Source organism: Nyctereutes procyonoides, unplaced genomic scaffold (assembly GCF_905146905.1).
Source record: "Nyctereutes procyonoides isolate TBG_1078 unplaced genomic scaffold, NYPRO_anot_genome, whole genome shotgun sequence".
Classification (NCBI taxonomy): domain Eukaryota; kingdom Metazoa; phylum Chordata; class Mammalia; order Carnivora; family Canidae; genus Nyctereutes; species Nyctereutes procyonoides.
Window position 1 is genome coordinate 12,433,386 of NW_026575139.1, and position 14,544 is coordinate 12,447,929.

The 14,544-nt window shown below is 36.1% G+C and overlaps 1 protein-coding gene across 1 annotated transcript in view; it reads right to left on the bottom strand.

Annotated features, from left to right (window-relative positions):
- TTC8 (tetratricopeptide repeat domain 8) overlaps positions 1-14,544 on the bottom strand; it is a 58,806-nt gene that overhangs the window by 28,601 nt on the left and 15,661 nt on the right. The window contains exons 3-7 of the mRNA XM_055304539.1: positions 13,436-13,499; positions 13,168-13,327; positions 12,856-12,945; positions 9,486-9,530; positions 1,701-1,786 (exon numbers count right to left, since the gene is read on the bottom strand). Of these exons, the coding sequence (XP_055160514.1) occupies positions 1,701-1,786; positions 9,486-9,530; positions 12,856-12,945; positions 13,168-13,327; positions 13,436-13,499 (445 nt within the window). The remainder of the gene's footprint in view (positions 1-1,700; positions 1,787-9,485; positions 9,531-12,855; positions 12,946-13,167; positions 13,328-13,435; positions 13,500-14,544) is intronic.

Below are 14,544 nucleotides of genomic sequence, written 5' to 3' on the forward strand. Positions count from 1 at the left end.
CAGCCTGGACCTGTTGGGTCGCATTAGGAGCTTCCCCTCGGCTCTCTCTGCTTGCTTCTCTCACTGTAGAAGCCGTGCTTCTCATCATTTACTGTCCTCTCCCCCACTGGCCTGTAAACCATCTGAAGGAAGGACTACCTAATAAATACCTGTAACCCCTGTGCCGGACTCGTTAAATACCCTAGCAAGTCAGTGACTGCAGGAGTGCTGAGCCCATGCTAAAGACGAGAGGCAATTAAGGGTCAGAGGAGAAGGCTGATTAACCTGGCAAGGTGCACTTATTTAAATGCCATTTCATACAAATGGCAGAAGGAATCCAAATTGTGCTTCTCTTTAATTGTTAAAGATATCTTAGGGTTTTGTTTAGAAGCTCAAGATTTCAAGCTTGCTTTCGGAAATTATATTCATAAAAGTTTAATGGCATGATGCTATGAAATTACCTTTTAGTAGAAAATACTTCCTCAGTCTAATAGCAGAAAAAACACTTAAGTTCTTGTAAAATATCTAAGTGGAAAGCAGTCTTGATTTCAACCAAAAAAGAATAAGCATCCTTTTTATTCCATTTACAGATTTCTTTTTCCTTAGAGTAAAGGAAAGTTCTTAAGTACTGAAGGATGCTCCCAGTAACCGGTCTACCTTGTTTTGAATACTAAAAGATGTATTTATATTTATAAAATACAATTGCCCGTTTGTCTCTATTTTACAAATGCTCCAAATGCATTTCAATATCAGGCAACAAGTTTTTTTGTTTTGTTTTTAGGCAACAAGTTTTAGATCTCATTTCTAGTTGCTGTGTAATATTCACATAATTAATTACAACTTTCCTGACCTCTCAATTAATTTGCTTGAAAATGTGTTTAGGGGGCACCTGGGTGGCTCAATCAGTTAAGCGTCTAACTCTTGATTTCAGCTCAGGTTGTGATCATGGGATTGAGCCCAGTGTAGGGCTCCACACTCAGCAGGGAGTCTGTTTGAAGATTCTTACCCTCTGCCCCATGTGCTCTCTCCTTCTCTCTAAGGAAAAAAATGTGTTTAAACATTAGGTAAATTAATGTAAGAATATTCAGATCCTAGAGAAACACTACAGAATTGTGCAAGTAGTAAGAGTACTGATATCAGAAAGCTGAGCTCAAATTCTCATTCTGCCACTGACAGGCTGTGTGAATTTGGACAAGTCACTTTATCTTTCTGAGGCTCAGTTTTTTTCATCTGGACTAAGAGCTAACAATAATAGTAACTACCTCCAGGTGTGGTGAGATTTAAGTGAGATCATGTCACATATGAACAAGTTAGCCCTCAATCGTGAAGCACTTTACAAATGTGAGACATCAGGGGACACAAAAAGACTTGAGAGCAAGAGAAGAGGAACAAGCAACAACGAACTCAATTCTAACAAGCCTGTTACTAACTAGTATTTTACTAACTAGTTCTTGGCGCAAATCATGGGCTCTCTCTGGCCTCAGCTTCCTCATCCAAAAAGAGATGTTGGATCTGAAGGTGCAGAGTTTCCCCTGCCCAGCATTACAGTTTTATTATTATTTATTATCAGTTCTTACTGCTACCACGTTAAATGCTCTCTCAACAAAAACACACTTTTCATTTCTTCCTGAGGAAGTTCCACCCAGAAAAATAATGATCAGAGTTGAGACTCTAAAATATGCCGCCATGTCTAAGCCCTTCACAAATAATCAAAATTTTACCTGTAGTAACATTTTCCAATCTGTACTTTCCACCACCAGTCCTTGTACTGAGAGTGCTCTGTGGAAAGGGCAGCCAAGTCCAAAGCCTTTGAAAACAATTCATTTTGGATTAGGATTTTCTTTTCGAACAATGAACAGAAACAATAAATAATGAGATAAACCATATAATTAGTATTGATCAAAACATGCATTAGAAATCAGACAGAAACTCAAGTGGCTCATGTTTCCAGATGGCTCCACCAATTTTCCCTAAATAATCGGTTCCAGACCAGAGGGTTGACAGCAGATGAATGTAAAAACTGATCAAAGGAAAGCAGATGTACAACATATTAGAATACAATTTTAATATACACTACATAAAATGGTTATTTAAAAAATCCCCTAAGTTGTACGCTCTCCCCACCCTTTATCTACCATCCAATGATTCAAAGCACCTCTAAACTCAGTGGCAGTCAAGCCTTTGGTGTGTCAGCCAGGTCCAAATGCAAGGTCCCACTTTAAGATAGATGTAGAGAAATAGAGAAAGACCAAGTAAGCAGACCAGAAAGACCAAGTTTGTCTGGCAAACAGGATCATGAAGAAGAGTCAAAGGACCAAGGACCCTTGGATATCTGTCGTCTTCAACCACCACTGTTCCATCATTCTGACCCCAGTTCAAATCCAGTGATGCTGAGGGTCAGATTCCTTTGCTGCAGAATGAACAAGATTTTCTGAGTTGCTTTCTTTTATTTTTATTTTTATTTTTTATTTTTTTCTGAGTTGCTTTCATGTTTTACACGTGTTTATCCCTTTCTCTCTAATGTCTTCTAGTTTGTTCCTTCTAATGTTTATTCAAGATCAGATAAGAGGTGACTAAATAGGAATTAGGATTTTATAAAGAAGAAGTAGAAACTATTTGGACAAAAAGGAAAGCAAATTAATCTTTACACACATTTGAAGCTCAGGTGAAGATCCAGTGAATAAAAACTCAGGTTATTAATTAAAAGAGAATTCTCATTGTTTTATTATACTTATTATTTTCTCTCAAGGTTGGAAAACTCTTATTCTTTTAGTCAGTGTTAGTATAATCATGATATCCAACAGTTAAAGTTACTTTCAGATTTCAGTTCTATGAGCTCAGAGTATATCCCATATTACTGTCCATGTGTTAAAATGAACTCTTTCTTGAAATGCAAGCCAGATGAGTCCCTTCCCTCCTACCACAAAATTAATAGCTTTCCTTGTGTTTCCCCATCTTATCTTGCTCCAGGGGAAACTTCTAAATATGCAAACCCTTTATAAAGGAATGGTGTCACCATACTGAGGTTATAATGGACCTGAAAAATCAACACCTCTATTTGAAAGCTATGGGAATTAAGAACAAGCCACACACTACTTTCATATGCTTATTGTCCTTTTCCCCCCAAAACCAGAAATAAAAGTGAAGCAAAAAATGCAGGGGGAAAGTTTAACTTTAATTAGCATTATCTCTAAAAATAGTTTGAAAAACATATTTTCAATCAGCTCAATTCAGGACTGAATTGTAAATATCTGAACATATTAATTTTAACTTAATTTTTAAAAAGAACTTTTCCAGCAGATCATACTCAGTCTCATGTTTAACATAACAGATCTTCTAGTTTTTCAGAAAAATACGTCACTCTAAATTTGTCACATATTCTGATTTCCCACGGTTAGATTTAGCACTTATTACAGGCTGCTGACTTTGCTTATGGTCCTAAAACAAGTCTTCCTACGTAAGACCTCTATGTCTGTGCTGAGCCGATTAAGGAAATATAGAATAAAAATGATTAAAAAATACATTTTAGTGATCACTCATCATATGAACACTGAGGCTGTACTAGACAAAACTGTGACTATTTTAAGTGGGCCTTAGGTTCCCTGAGGACAGGCACCCCTTCTTACCCACCTCTGTTGTTCTTAATACGTTTCCATGCTGTTAAGAGGCACTCAAGAGGGCTGCCCCTGGTGGCTCAGCGGCTTAGTGCTGTTATCAGCCCAGGGCGTGATCCTGGAGACTTGGGATGGAGTCCCATGTCGGGCTCCCTGCATGGAGCCTGCTTCTTCCTTTGCCTATGTCTCTGTCTCTCTGTCTCTTTCTGTGTCTCTCATGAATAAATAAATAAAATCTTAAAAAAAGGGGGGGGGCACTCAAGAATGATGTGTGTTTTGAATTAATTCTATTCCTTATTTCTGACTTCTATTGAAATTAAGAGCCAAACAAAACTGTCAGAGTAATAAGATTCATAATTAAAAGCTATTAACTTTTTAAAATATTAAAATAATGACAGATCTATATTTCTTTCAAGTCTTTACCAATTTTTAAAAATAAATTACTACATATTTAAGAATCTTTGAATAATTTAATCAATGTAATATCTAGATATTAATAAAGGCCTAGAATGTCACATAAAAGCCATAAGTTCATAAAAGTCCATAAGGAGAAGGGATCTTGGCAGATCTAGACTACCAAGTATTGTTTGTGAATATGCCCAACTGAGCATCCCAGTGTATTTTTAAGGAACAGTGCTCCAACCACTAATATTCTTAATGAACCAGCCATCTTTTAGTTATTGTTATGGTTGCAACAACTTCAGGATGATGAAATTAAAGAGCATACGTAAATGAAGATAGAATCAACCCACATGCCACTTTAGTTTTGCCAGTACTGTCAATATCACCCCAAAAGATACAAGGGAGGGAAGGGAGTTAAAAAGAACTCAAAGGCAGAAATATAGTTTTCCATAAATCAACTTTACTTTTTCCTATCACTTAACTATCACTTCATAATATTCTCTTTAGTTGCCTACAGTATCCTCCATAATTGTACACAAATACAGAATCACCAACCCACATGGCACTTAGTTTTGTCAATATTGCCCACAAAACAAATGGAAAAAGTATTAAGAATGGAAAGACAGAAGTAAAGTTTTCCACAGAAAATCAACTTCATTCTTTCTTAACATTTAAGTACAACTTCACAGTATCCTCCCTATTTGTCTATAATATTCTCTGTATCTGTGTGAAATAGTTCGTTTAAAAAGAAATTTGGAGGCTACCCAAAGTAACTAATATAAAAGCACCTCTGATTTCCTCAGCATGTTAAAAAAACAATTCCTCTTTTCTTTTTCTAGCTAATGTTGTAAAACATAGTTTGGAAAAAAGATATAAAAATGCATGCTTTCTGCTCATTACCTAAATCCTTCTTCCATTCAGAAAATAACATTTGTGGTAAAAATCTGAAATGACATCTTAATGGAACAAGCTGATCCATAAAAGAACTATAATGCAATGAGCCCATAACAGAGTAAGGAAACAGACATAGGGCATGTGTCCTACTCAATACTGCTCACATCCATCACAGCACCAAAACACATGTACTCAATAATAACTTGTTTAAAGAATAACCCAATCAAGTAATAAACCAATCAATAAATTAATGAATAAGAGGAAAACAGAGGAACAATTTGTGCTTTTCACTAAATAAAAACAAAAACTGCTTAATTTCATGTTCTATAAAATACATGTATTGAGGGTAAGCAGGTGAAAATAACAAGCAGCATGCAATTACAAGGATTTTAATTTATTACTGCCCCTAATTTCTAAATTTAGAAAGTTGCTATAACATTACTGAAAACTGGATAATTTCCATTAGTGCTATGAAGTATAGCTTTTTTTATTTACTGTTATAATGTAAGCTATTGGCACCATGTAGGCATTTTAACAAATATTTGTGGAATTAATATACATTAACCCTGCAATACTTTTATTTCCATTTTTGGGTAATATTTTCTATATGTTACAAATATATATGTTTAGAGTGATAATTCTATTTAATGTGTGGGCTAAATGGTATACTTTGTTGGCTTAACACTATAAACACTTTATATAAGTATATATAAAAATATGTGTATTCTGTTTGTCTAGTTTTCATAATTATGGTTTTTAAAGGCTGCATAAAACCCCAGCATGCAGTGTATTATAATTTACTAAACTTGTCTTCTATCATTGAACATACAGGTTACTGTCCAGGTTGCTTTGCTACTACAACTAATGCTATGATGAACATCTTTGCAAGTGCATCTGAGCACTTTGTGAAATTTCTTGAGAAGGGAAATTATAGAAACAAATGGAATAAATGTTTATAGCAATCTGTTTTATATTATCTTTTCCAAATTATTATACCACTTAAAATATCATCTATGTCAGTATAACAATTACTCTACTCCCTTCCAGCATTTTTTTCCAAATTTCATAAATGTAAAACTGCAAGTCCAAAATTTCCTTAACTTACATTTTTATGTTAGAAAGTGCATCTCTAATGTGCTTGTTTACTGGCATTTTCTCTAATGTAAATTTTCTGTTGCCGGATCATTTCCATTTCCATAAAACATTTCCTAACAAATTCAGATAAGCTTTTTCCTATTTAACAAACACTAACATTTTAAAATCATGCTTATGTACATATTTCACCCTCTGTTGTCCTTTTACTTTTCGTTTCGCTTCTGTTCACTGTGCAGAGATATATATGAATTAGTAAGCTTTTTTCCTTTGTGATTGCTTCATAAATTTTTGTTTGCTAGTTTGAATTTTTTAAAAATTCATCACTCATCAAATATCTAAAAGTCTTTAGAAAAATTTTCTCAACAGTGTTGTTTAATGAAGTATAAGCATCTGTTTTAAAGAGTCAAAAACTGTGCTCAATGTTGTCTTTCACGGTTCCTAAGAATAAAAATATAAAATGGATACTGCAGACTTTAGCTTTCAAATGGTATTGTTATAACATTGCCTTGCTACTGAGATCTATTTGCCAGTCCCTTTTGCTGGGCCTTTTCTCTTAATTTGTGGGCTTCTTTCATGGAACCAGGAGACACATTCCCCCTTATTTATTACATATGGAGCTCTGGCCCTCGAGTCCTGTTCATGCTCCCAGCTCTATTTTCCTACATTAGAGGGCCCAGCATTCCAGCCTTCTATTAATCATTGCCTTTCAAACTATGTTCTTTAGCAGCAATTCCCAATCCTGGCTAAAAATTAGCATTGCCTGTGCAACTTTTTATTAACAACAGATTTACCAGACATACCCATGGGGATTCTGATTCAGGAATCTAGCATGGATCCAGAAATCCATCACATTAAAATTCACCAGGTGATGCAGAAACAGTAGGATTTAGGAACCACTCAAGAGCCCTAGGCTTTGAGGGGTGGGAGCTCACGTGGTGGAGTAAGAAGGAGGCCCAGTGAATGTGTTCTTGGTCTGCTACTTCTGCTTGAATTCAAGCAGCTCTGCTTTTGTCTGTTTTATACAGCAGAGTCTGGATGAGATTTCATTTGAAGAGAAAGGTTGTGCTGCTTAAGGAAAAAATGTGAAAATCACTGCTCTATTTCAGATTTTCAAACTTTTGAGATTTTAAGATGTTCACATTTTTTTACACATTTTTTTGAATCAATAAATATGAAGAACTGTGAAAGCATTCTAAAATACATAATATATAAAGGTTAATTCTGTTAGACTCTTTAGAGTCTTTAGAATCCTAAGAACCTTTAGAACATAAGTTCAGTTAGTGCAGAGAATAAATCCTATTTTATTTCAATATGGTTCCTATTCGTCAATGCCATTATTCCAATGCCAAATGTAGAGTGACATCCTCAAGATGAATCTCTTAATGAAGACATTATCACCATGATCTACAAAGAGTATACAATCTGTCTACTTTCTGAATCCATTGTCTACAACTCCTCCCCTCATGGACCTCACTCCAGCCACCCTGGCCCCCTTACTACTCCTTGAACAATTCAAGCGTGCTTCCACTTGGGGCCTTTGTAGTTAAAGTTCTCTCTGACTTACATATTTTTCCTACACAGGACTGTATGGTCTGCTCCACCGCCCCCCTTCATCAGACCTCTGTTTAAGTGTCTTTTCAGAGTGGATTTCACTGATCCCCTTTCCATCCCATCCAAAATACCATCCTCCCCCGTGTCACTGTGTATTTGCCTACCTGCTTTCTTGCTCTGTTACCTTCATAGTACTTATTATCCCATGACACGCAATGTGTTTCTAAATTTGCCAGTTGTCTCTTTTCCTTCCAAAACCAGAACATAACCTCCAAAAGAGCAGAGATTTTGTCTGCTGGCCTCCCTCTGTAATCTTAGGACTTAGAACAGTGGCTGGCACAAACTGTAGGGGCTCAGACATTTTTGGATGAAAGAAAAAAATGTCTCTTCAATAAATTAATTAATCCTTAGAAAGCTAAAATCCAGCTTTATGCAATGGAAAGACTGATTCCTTTATTTGGATGTTTCTTTAAAATGACAGTGTAACTAAATGATTTTACATGACACACTGAAAGCCTCTGACAAGCTTTATATTAAATGAAAATGGCATGTGCTGACTGATTTCCAGAAATGTGCATAATTTCTGCTCCAGCCTCAGTTTCCTCTCTTCCTACATGGCCACATCCACTAGCACTTCACTATACCACAACTTCTACATTCTATGTATGGGGCCCAGGCTCTCTCCTACATTTGGTCCATCTAAGTACCTGCAGTGGTATCTCCACTTGGATAGCCTGCCACGATTTTTAAATTAAAATGCCTTCAAGTGAATTATCTAGCTTCTGTAGAAACTGACTTCTTTCCCTAATTATCCCATTTCTGTTAGTAAAACAGTCATTCTTCTCGCAGCACCTTTAGGAGGCAGATTTGATGAGTGTCTTTCCTCTGTCCTGCACATCAAATCTGTCATCACGTTCTGCAACTTCTTTCTTCAAAGTGTCTCTTTGATCCTCCCATTTCTTAGTCCATGGCCTATTTTTTTCACTCCATACCTTGCTCATGTTTTTATCCTTTCTTTACATTTATTTTCCCTCCTTCCCTCCCCAAAATCCAACTTATTTTGTGGCTCTTTACTAATAGTACCACTTTGAGTTTTTTTTTTTTCTTTGCTATCTGGTGACAATGTCACAGCTTGGCAATACCTCTTTAATTGTGTCATTATGCCAATTTTATTTTCTCAGCTAGATTGCATGGCTTAGAGAGGAAAAAATATTTTCATTAGTTTTCCTAGTACATAGCACAGTGGTTGACACATAGAAAACACGATTAAGGAAAACGTTTCCCTAAACTAATAGGAAAATACTATCACTAGACACTACAGAATTATCTACATTCAATTTGACAAGATTTATGAGATAACTGGTTATTTGCTTATTAGCAAGTAAAAAGTGAAACAAATGAAGCAATATGCATATAACCTTAAAACTCTTGCAAAGAAGCTACCAAGATGATTGAACAGTACTAAAGCTGGGTGACGGGTGATACAGGCTCATTATATTATTCTCTCTACTTGTGTGTGTTTGAATTTTTCTTTTCATAAAATGTTGAAGAAGGGGGAAGGGGTGCACTATAAACAAACCAGAAATACTCATATGAGTAAACCCGTATTAATACACTATATGGACTACAGAAAAAAGAAGGATCAACAGTGCTACTAGCATAAAAAATAAACTGTAGCACAAACACATTATGCAATATTCTCAATTATCTGAATCTTGCTCTTCAGTGGATGTCTACATACTCTAGGGACCAGGCATAGTTCTTACCACTCCTATAGTTACACAAATTTTTCTACTGAAACCAACAGTGGTTTTGAAAGTATTAGTAATGCTCCAATTTTTAATAATTCCATCTGTTTATAAAGTAAGAAATAGAACATTTTAGAATCAAAATCCCGAAAGTCTTATTATAATTTTTAATAAAAGAAAATAGCATGAATTCAAAACTTACAGTCTTAACATCATTTTCATGATGAAAGATATACTCAAACAAAGCCTATGAAGAAAAAAAAAACACCAAAAGTACATTAGATTTTATTTTTAACAAAAGCACTCTATTGTTATATCAAAATTCAAAGACCATTTTGACAGCAGCTGATTTGAACCAAAATAACAAGGTACTCTAAAAGTGCCTTTATAAGTAAAAGGTCTATCCATCATTTTTTACAATCACCATTTTAAAATACAGCGATTTATGCCAGATTCCTGTATTTATAGAATACAAACTAGAAAACTCAAATAACTAAACAGTGTTTTTGTATTATACATACTATTTTACTAGAAAGGGACAAATGAAAACATCAACTATGGGATTATCCTAAAACAGATTTAGCCCATTATTTTACACACTCTACGTATATATGATATTGATAATGACACTTTAGACACAGAAAATTTAGAAGTTTCTTCTAAAACAAAGTAGAGCTTAAGTGTAAAGTGGGATGTGTAAAGACTCTGATGTGCAACTAGGTCTGAGAACCATTATTTTAATACTTCTCTCAACTCATCTGAATAAATAAGCATCTACTAAATCCCCATTGGTGGTATCATGCTTGTCCATAGAGCCATTATTGTACACTTGCAAAGAGGCCAGCATTTCAAGATTATTACCAGAGAAAACTTAAGAGGCAACCAAAGAAAGAAAAAAGAAACTAGGACAAGGCCCTTCTTTTAGAAACTGCACCTAACTCTCCATTGGTTCTGTTATAAAGAAGAAAAGTCAAGATGCAGTTACCATTGCTGTGAAAAGGAGTTACCATAGACAACTCAAGCAATCATTATTCGAAATGAGTCCTGATGAGTAAAAGCGAATTGGAAACCAAAGACAGAAAAACCGGGCATTATTTCTACAACACGCTAAAAAAAAAAGCACAAAACCTAGTTCAGTTTAAATCTATGAACACACACACACAAAAAAATCTATGAACACATACTATATCTGTCCTGGAAGCATCTTAGTTTGAGGGAGATGCCTTCATGGACTGCACTCCCTAGATAGAAAACAGCAATGTGGGGGTGCCTGGGTGGTGCAGTTAAGTGACCAACTCTTGGTTTCAGCTCAGTCATGATCTCAGGATCATGAGATCGAGCCTCACATCAGGCTCCACATTGAGTGCCGAGTCTGCCTCTTCCTCTGTTCCTCACCCCTAAAGTTCTCTCTCTAAAATAAATAAATCTTTAAAAAAATAAAAAAAAAAAAAGAGAAAACACCAATGATACCAGATAAATGGCCTAAAAGGCAGGAGTTCCATATATTCCATAGGAGTTGCTGTGAATACTCTATTCTTATGAAGGTAAGGGAAATAAATGTAGCTTTATAATTCTGCTAAATGAAGTTGACCAGATTGCTGTTAAATAAGAAATTAAGAAAAAATGTCATCAGTGTTATTATAGGCTAATTCTCTATCAACTGACATTTCTTTCTCTGATTTTAATTTCAAGTCTGTATGGCTAGCATCCATTCATATATTCCCTAGTGTTTGACACTTAGTAAATAGGTAAAACGCCATTAGAACCAAGGTTCAGAATGAGCTCAGCTCATGTATAGAATTCAGAGATTACAGCTACAAACCTGGACTAGGCTTAGACCAGTTTTAGCAACAGCTAAATGCTCATGTTTCTGAATTATTCCAAGTTTAACTCCAAGTTTATCTATACATGGGACAGGTCATGGACCTCTCAGTCTCTCTCCCTTACCACACATATACACACTTATTTTCACTCTTTCTCTTTAATTTAAAGGAGCATATAATCTTTCTTTTAAGGTTTATTTATTTATTTTTAGTTTTATTTATTTATTCATGAGAGACACACACAGAGAGAGGCAGAGACACAGAGGGAGAAGCAGGCTCCATGCAGGGAGCCTGACATGGGACTCGATCCTGGGACTCCAGGAAAATGCCCTGGGCTAAAGGTGGCACTAAACTGCTGAGCCACCCGGGCTGCCCAAGATTTATTTATTTTTGAGAGAAAGAGAGAGAGAGTACATGAGTGGGAGGAGGGACAGAATCTTCAAGTGAACTCCCCACTGAGCACAGGGCCCAATGTAGGGCTAGATCTTATGACCCTGAGATCATGACCTGAACCAAAACTAAGAACTGGACACTTAAATGACTGAGCCACCCAGGTGCCAAGCACCTAGTCTTTGAGTAGTTAGAATTATTAATCTAATTCTCAATAAGGATCACTCAAGCCAGTAGGTGATATTGAGATGCCTGCCTAATTACTAATTAGAAGTACTTATTTTTTAATCTTCCTTTTGACAATCCTAAAATTCTACAAGAATAGAAAATTATTTTTCTGGGAACAATCCAAGATGAAAAAGGAAAACACATACTGATGCAGTGATGACCTTCTAAGCTTCTTTCCACAAAGATGATGCTGCATATCTGTTTTATTTGTTACAAAATGCTGTTCCTTTATCAACAGTAGCCAAACAATAGAGACAGCCTAAATGTCCACAGACTGATGAATGAATAAGAAAGATGTGGTATACATATATAATGGAATATTCCTCAGTCATCAGAAAGAATGAAATCTTGCCATTTGCAATGACATGGATGGAGCTACAGAGCATTATGCTATGTGAAACAAGTCAGTCAGAGAAAAACAAATACCATATGATCTCATATGTAGAATTTAAGAAAGAAAACAAATGAGCATATGGGAAGCGGGAAAGAAAAAAAGAGAAAGGGAAACAAATCATGAGACTCTTAATGATAAAGAACAATCTGAGGGTTGATGGAGGGAAGGGTGGTGGGGGATAGGCTAGATGGGTGATGGGGATTAAGGAGGGCACTGTTGGGATGAGAACTGGGTGTTGTATGTAAGCGATGAATCACTGAATTCTATTCCAGAAACCAATATTGCACTGTATGTTAACTAACTTGAATTTAAACTTTTTTTAAATTGCTGTTCTTTATTAGAGGAAAAACAATTTCCTAAAATAATGGTATATACACTTTATTTCTGACTGACTTTTTTTTTTTTTAATTTTTATTTATTTATGATAGTCACAGAGAGAGAGAGGCAGAGACACAGGCAGAGGGAGAAGCAGGCTCCATGCACCGGGAGCCCCGGGAGCCCGATGTGGGACTCGATCCCGGGTCCCCAGGATCGCGCCCTGGGCCAAAGGCAGGCGCCAAACCGCTGCGCCACCCAGGGATCCCTTCTGACTGACTTTTAAGAGGAATTTTATATAGTAAACATTTCCATTTCAATCAAGACACAGCCTTTCCTTCACAAGTTTTATCTATTTCCTAGAATGTTGTTATAATACATCTAACATGACTTCAAAACATAAAATCATTTTAAGTACATACCTTTGCCAATTTAGGTTTCTGAGCATATTTTGTTAAATTTAGTCTAGATAAATTTATAAAAGGTCCATCCGGAGTTGTAAGCATGGAAGCCTATGGGGGAAAAACACAGAACAAGAAATCAAAATCTGAAACTTCCTCTTGAAACATAAATTGAGTTAAATGAGCATAAAAATTACAAAGAAAACATAAGTAAAAAGAATCACCTGTAAAAAATCTTCCATATAACTTTCCACTATAACAAAGAGCAAAAAAATGATATCACATAAAGCTACTTTGCTAATACAAAACTATGGGAAGGCTGACAGAACTCACCGTTCCCAGCCTGACAAATCTTCCAGATGAGCTGGTGATAGGGCGAGCTGTGTAGGCAGTTCTGGGTGTTCTAATAGCCTGTTCCATAGTGCCAGGCCTTCCACTCTGTGTGCCAGGTCTAAGGAAACCTGTAATGGGTCTTCCAGCTTGAGTGATTGGCCTGTGGAAGGTGTACATTGTGATAATACAAAAAAAGATCGATAAAGGAAGATTCTCATACAGTCTGGTCAATATTTAATGACAAAAAGTATGAAACAGATGTAAATACCTGATAGCTGGACTAGGCCCTCCTGTCTGATTAGTTCCAGGGAGTTTCAAAGATGTTCCAGGGCCTGTGAAATGAGATGGCAAATTCAATTAATATGAGTTATTAATCTTTAAAAACTGTCAGCTAATGTAATTTTTAGGAATGTGCTGGCCTAGTGAAAAGAACATCAATAACAGGAATTGTATTTTATGGAAATGTGTTTGAGACAGATATTTATTGAATATCTATCATGTTATCTTATGTAATCACATGTAATCTTCACACGAAGTCTGTAAGGTAGGTAGTATTCACCCATTTAGCAAAGGCCTAAAGGGTTAGGTAAAGATGTCAACCTGTTAGTAGAGCTGAAGTTCAAACTCAAGGCTAGAAAGCTCCAAAGCACCAAAAGACAGTTCTATACTCATAGTTTATCCCTGCTACAATATCTAGAATTTAGATATTTTAACTCCAAAAGAGCAAAATGATGGGGAAAAAAGACATTTTTAACATGAACCATATTTATTGTTTTTCCTCAATTTCCATTTGAAGCTCTAAAAGTTATCTTTCAAAACATGTGACTGATAGCTGTTGTAACTATCAAATACAGCAAGACCACTGTATGTCATTATCATCACGAAATACCATTTGTGCCAGCACATCCAGAGGCCAGGGACTGGGCCTCTATTGCAATCCCGACAGGCCTTCACAGGCCGGCATATCACTCCATCACCTCACATCACACATTAGAGCAAATCACCTTCAATTAGTACAGTGAAGTGATGTTTTCCAATGATCATTTCTTTAAAAAATCCTTTTAGGGGATCCCTGGGTGGCGCAGTGGTTTAGCGCCTGCCTTTGGCCCAGGGCGCGATCCTGGAGACCCAGGATCGAATCCCACGTCGGGCTCCCGGTGCATGGAGCCTGCTTCTCCCTCTGCCCGTGTCTCTGCCTCTCTCTCTCTCTGTGTGACTATCATAAATAAATAAGAATTAAAAAAAATAAAATAAAAATAAAATAAAAAATCCTTTTAGAACACTTCTGTTTTTTGGATGCTTCCTGTGTTTTGACTCTCAGATAAACAATCTTCTGATATGTTTAGATAAGCGGTTCAGCTAGAATGCATTTTAAAT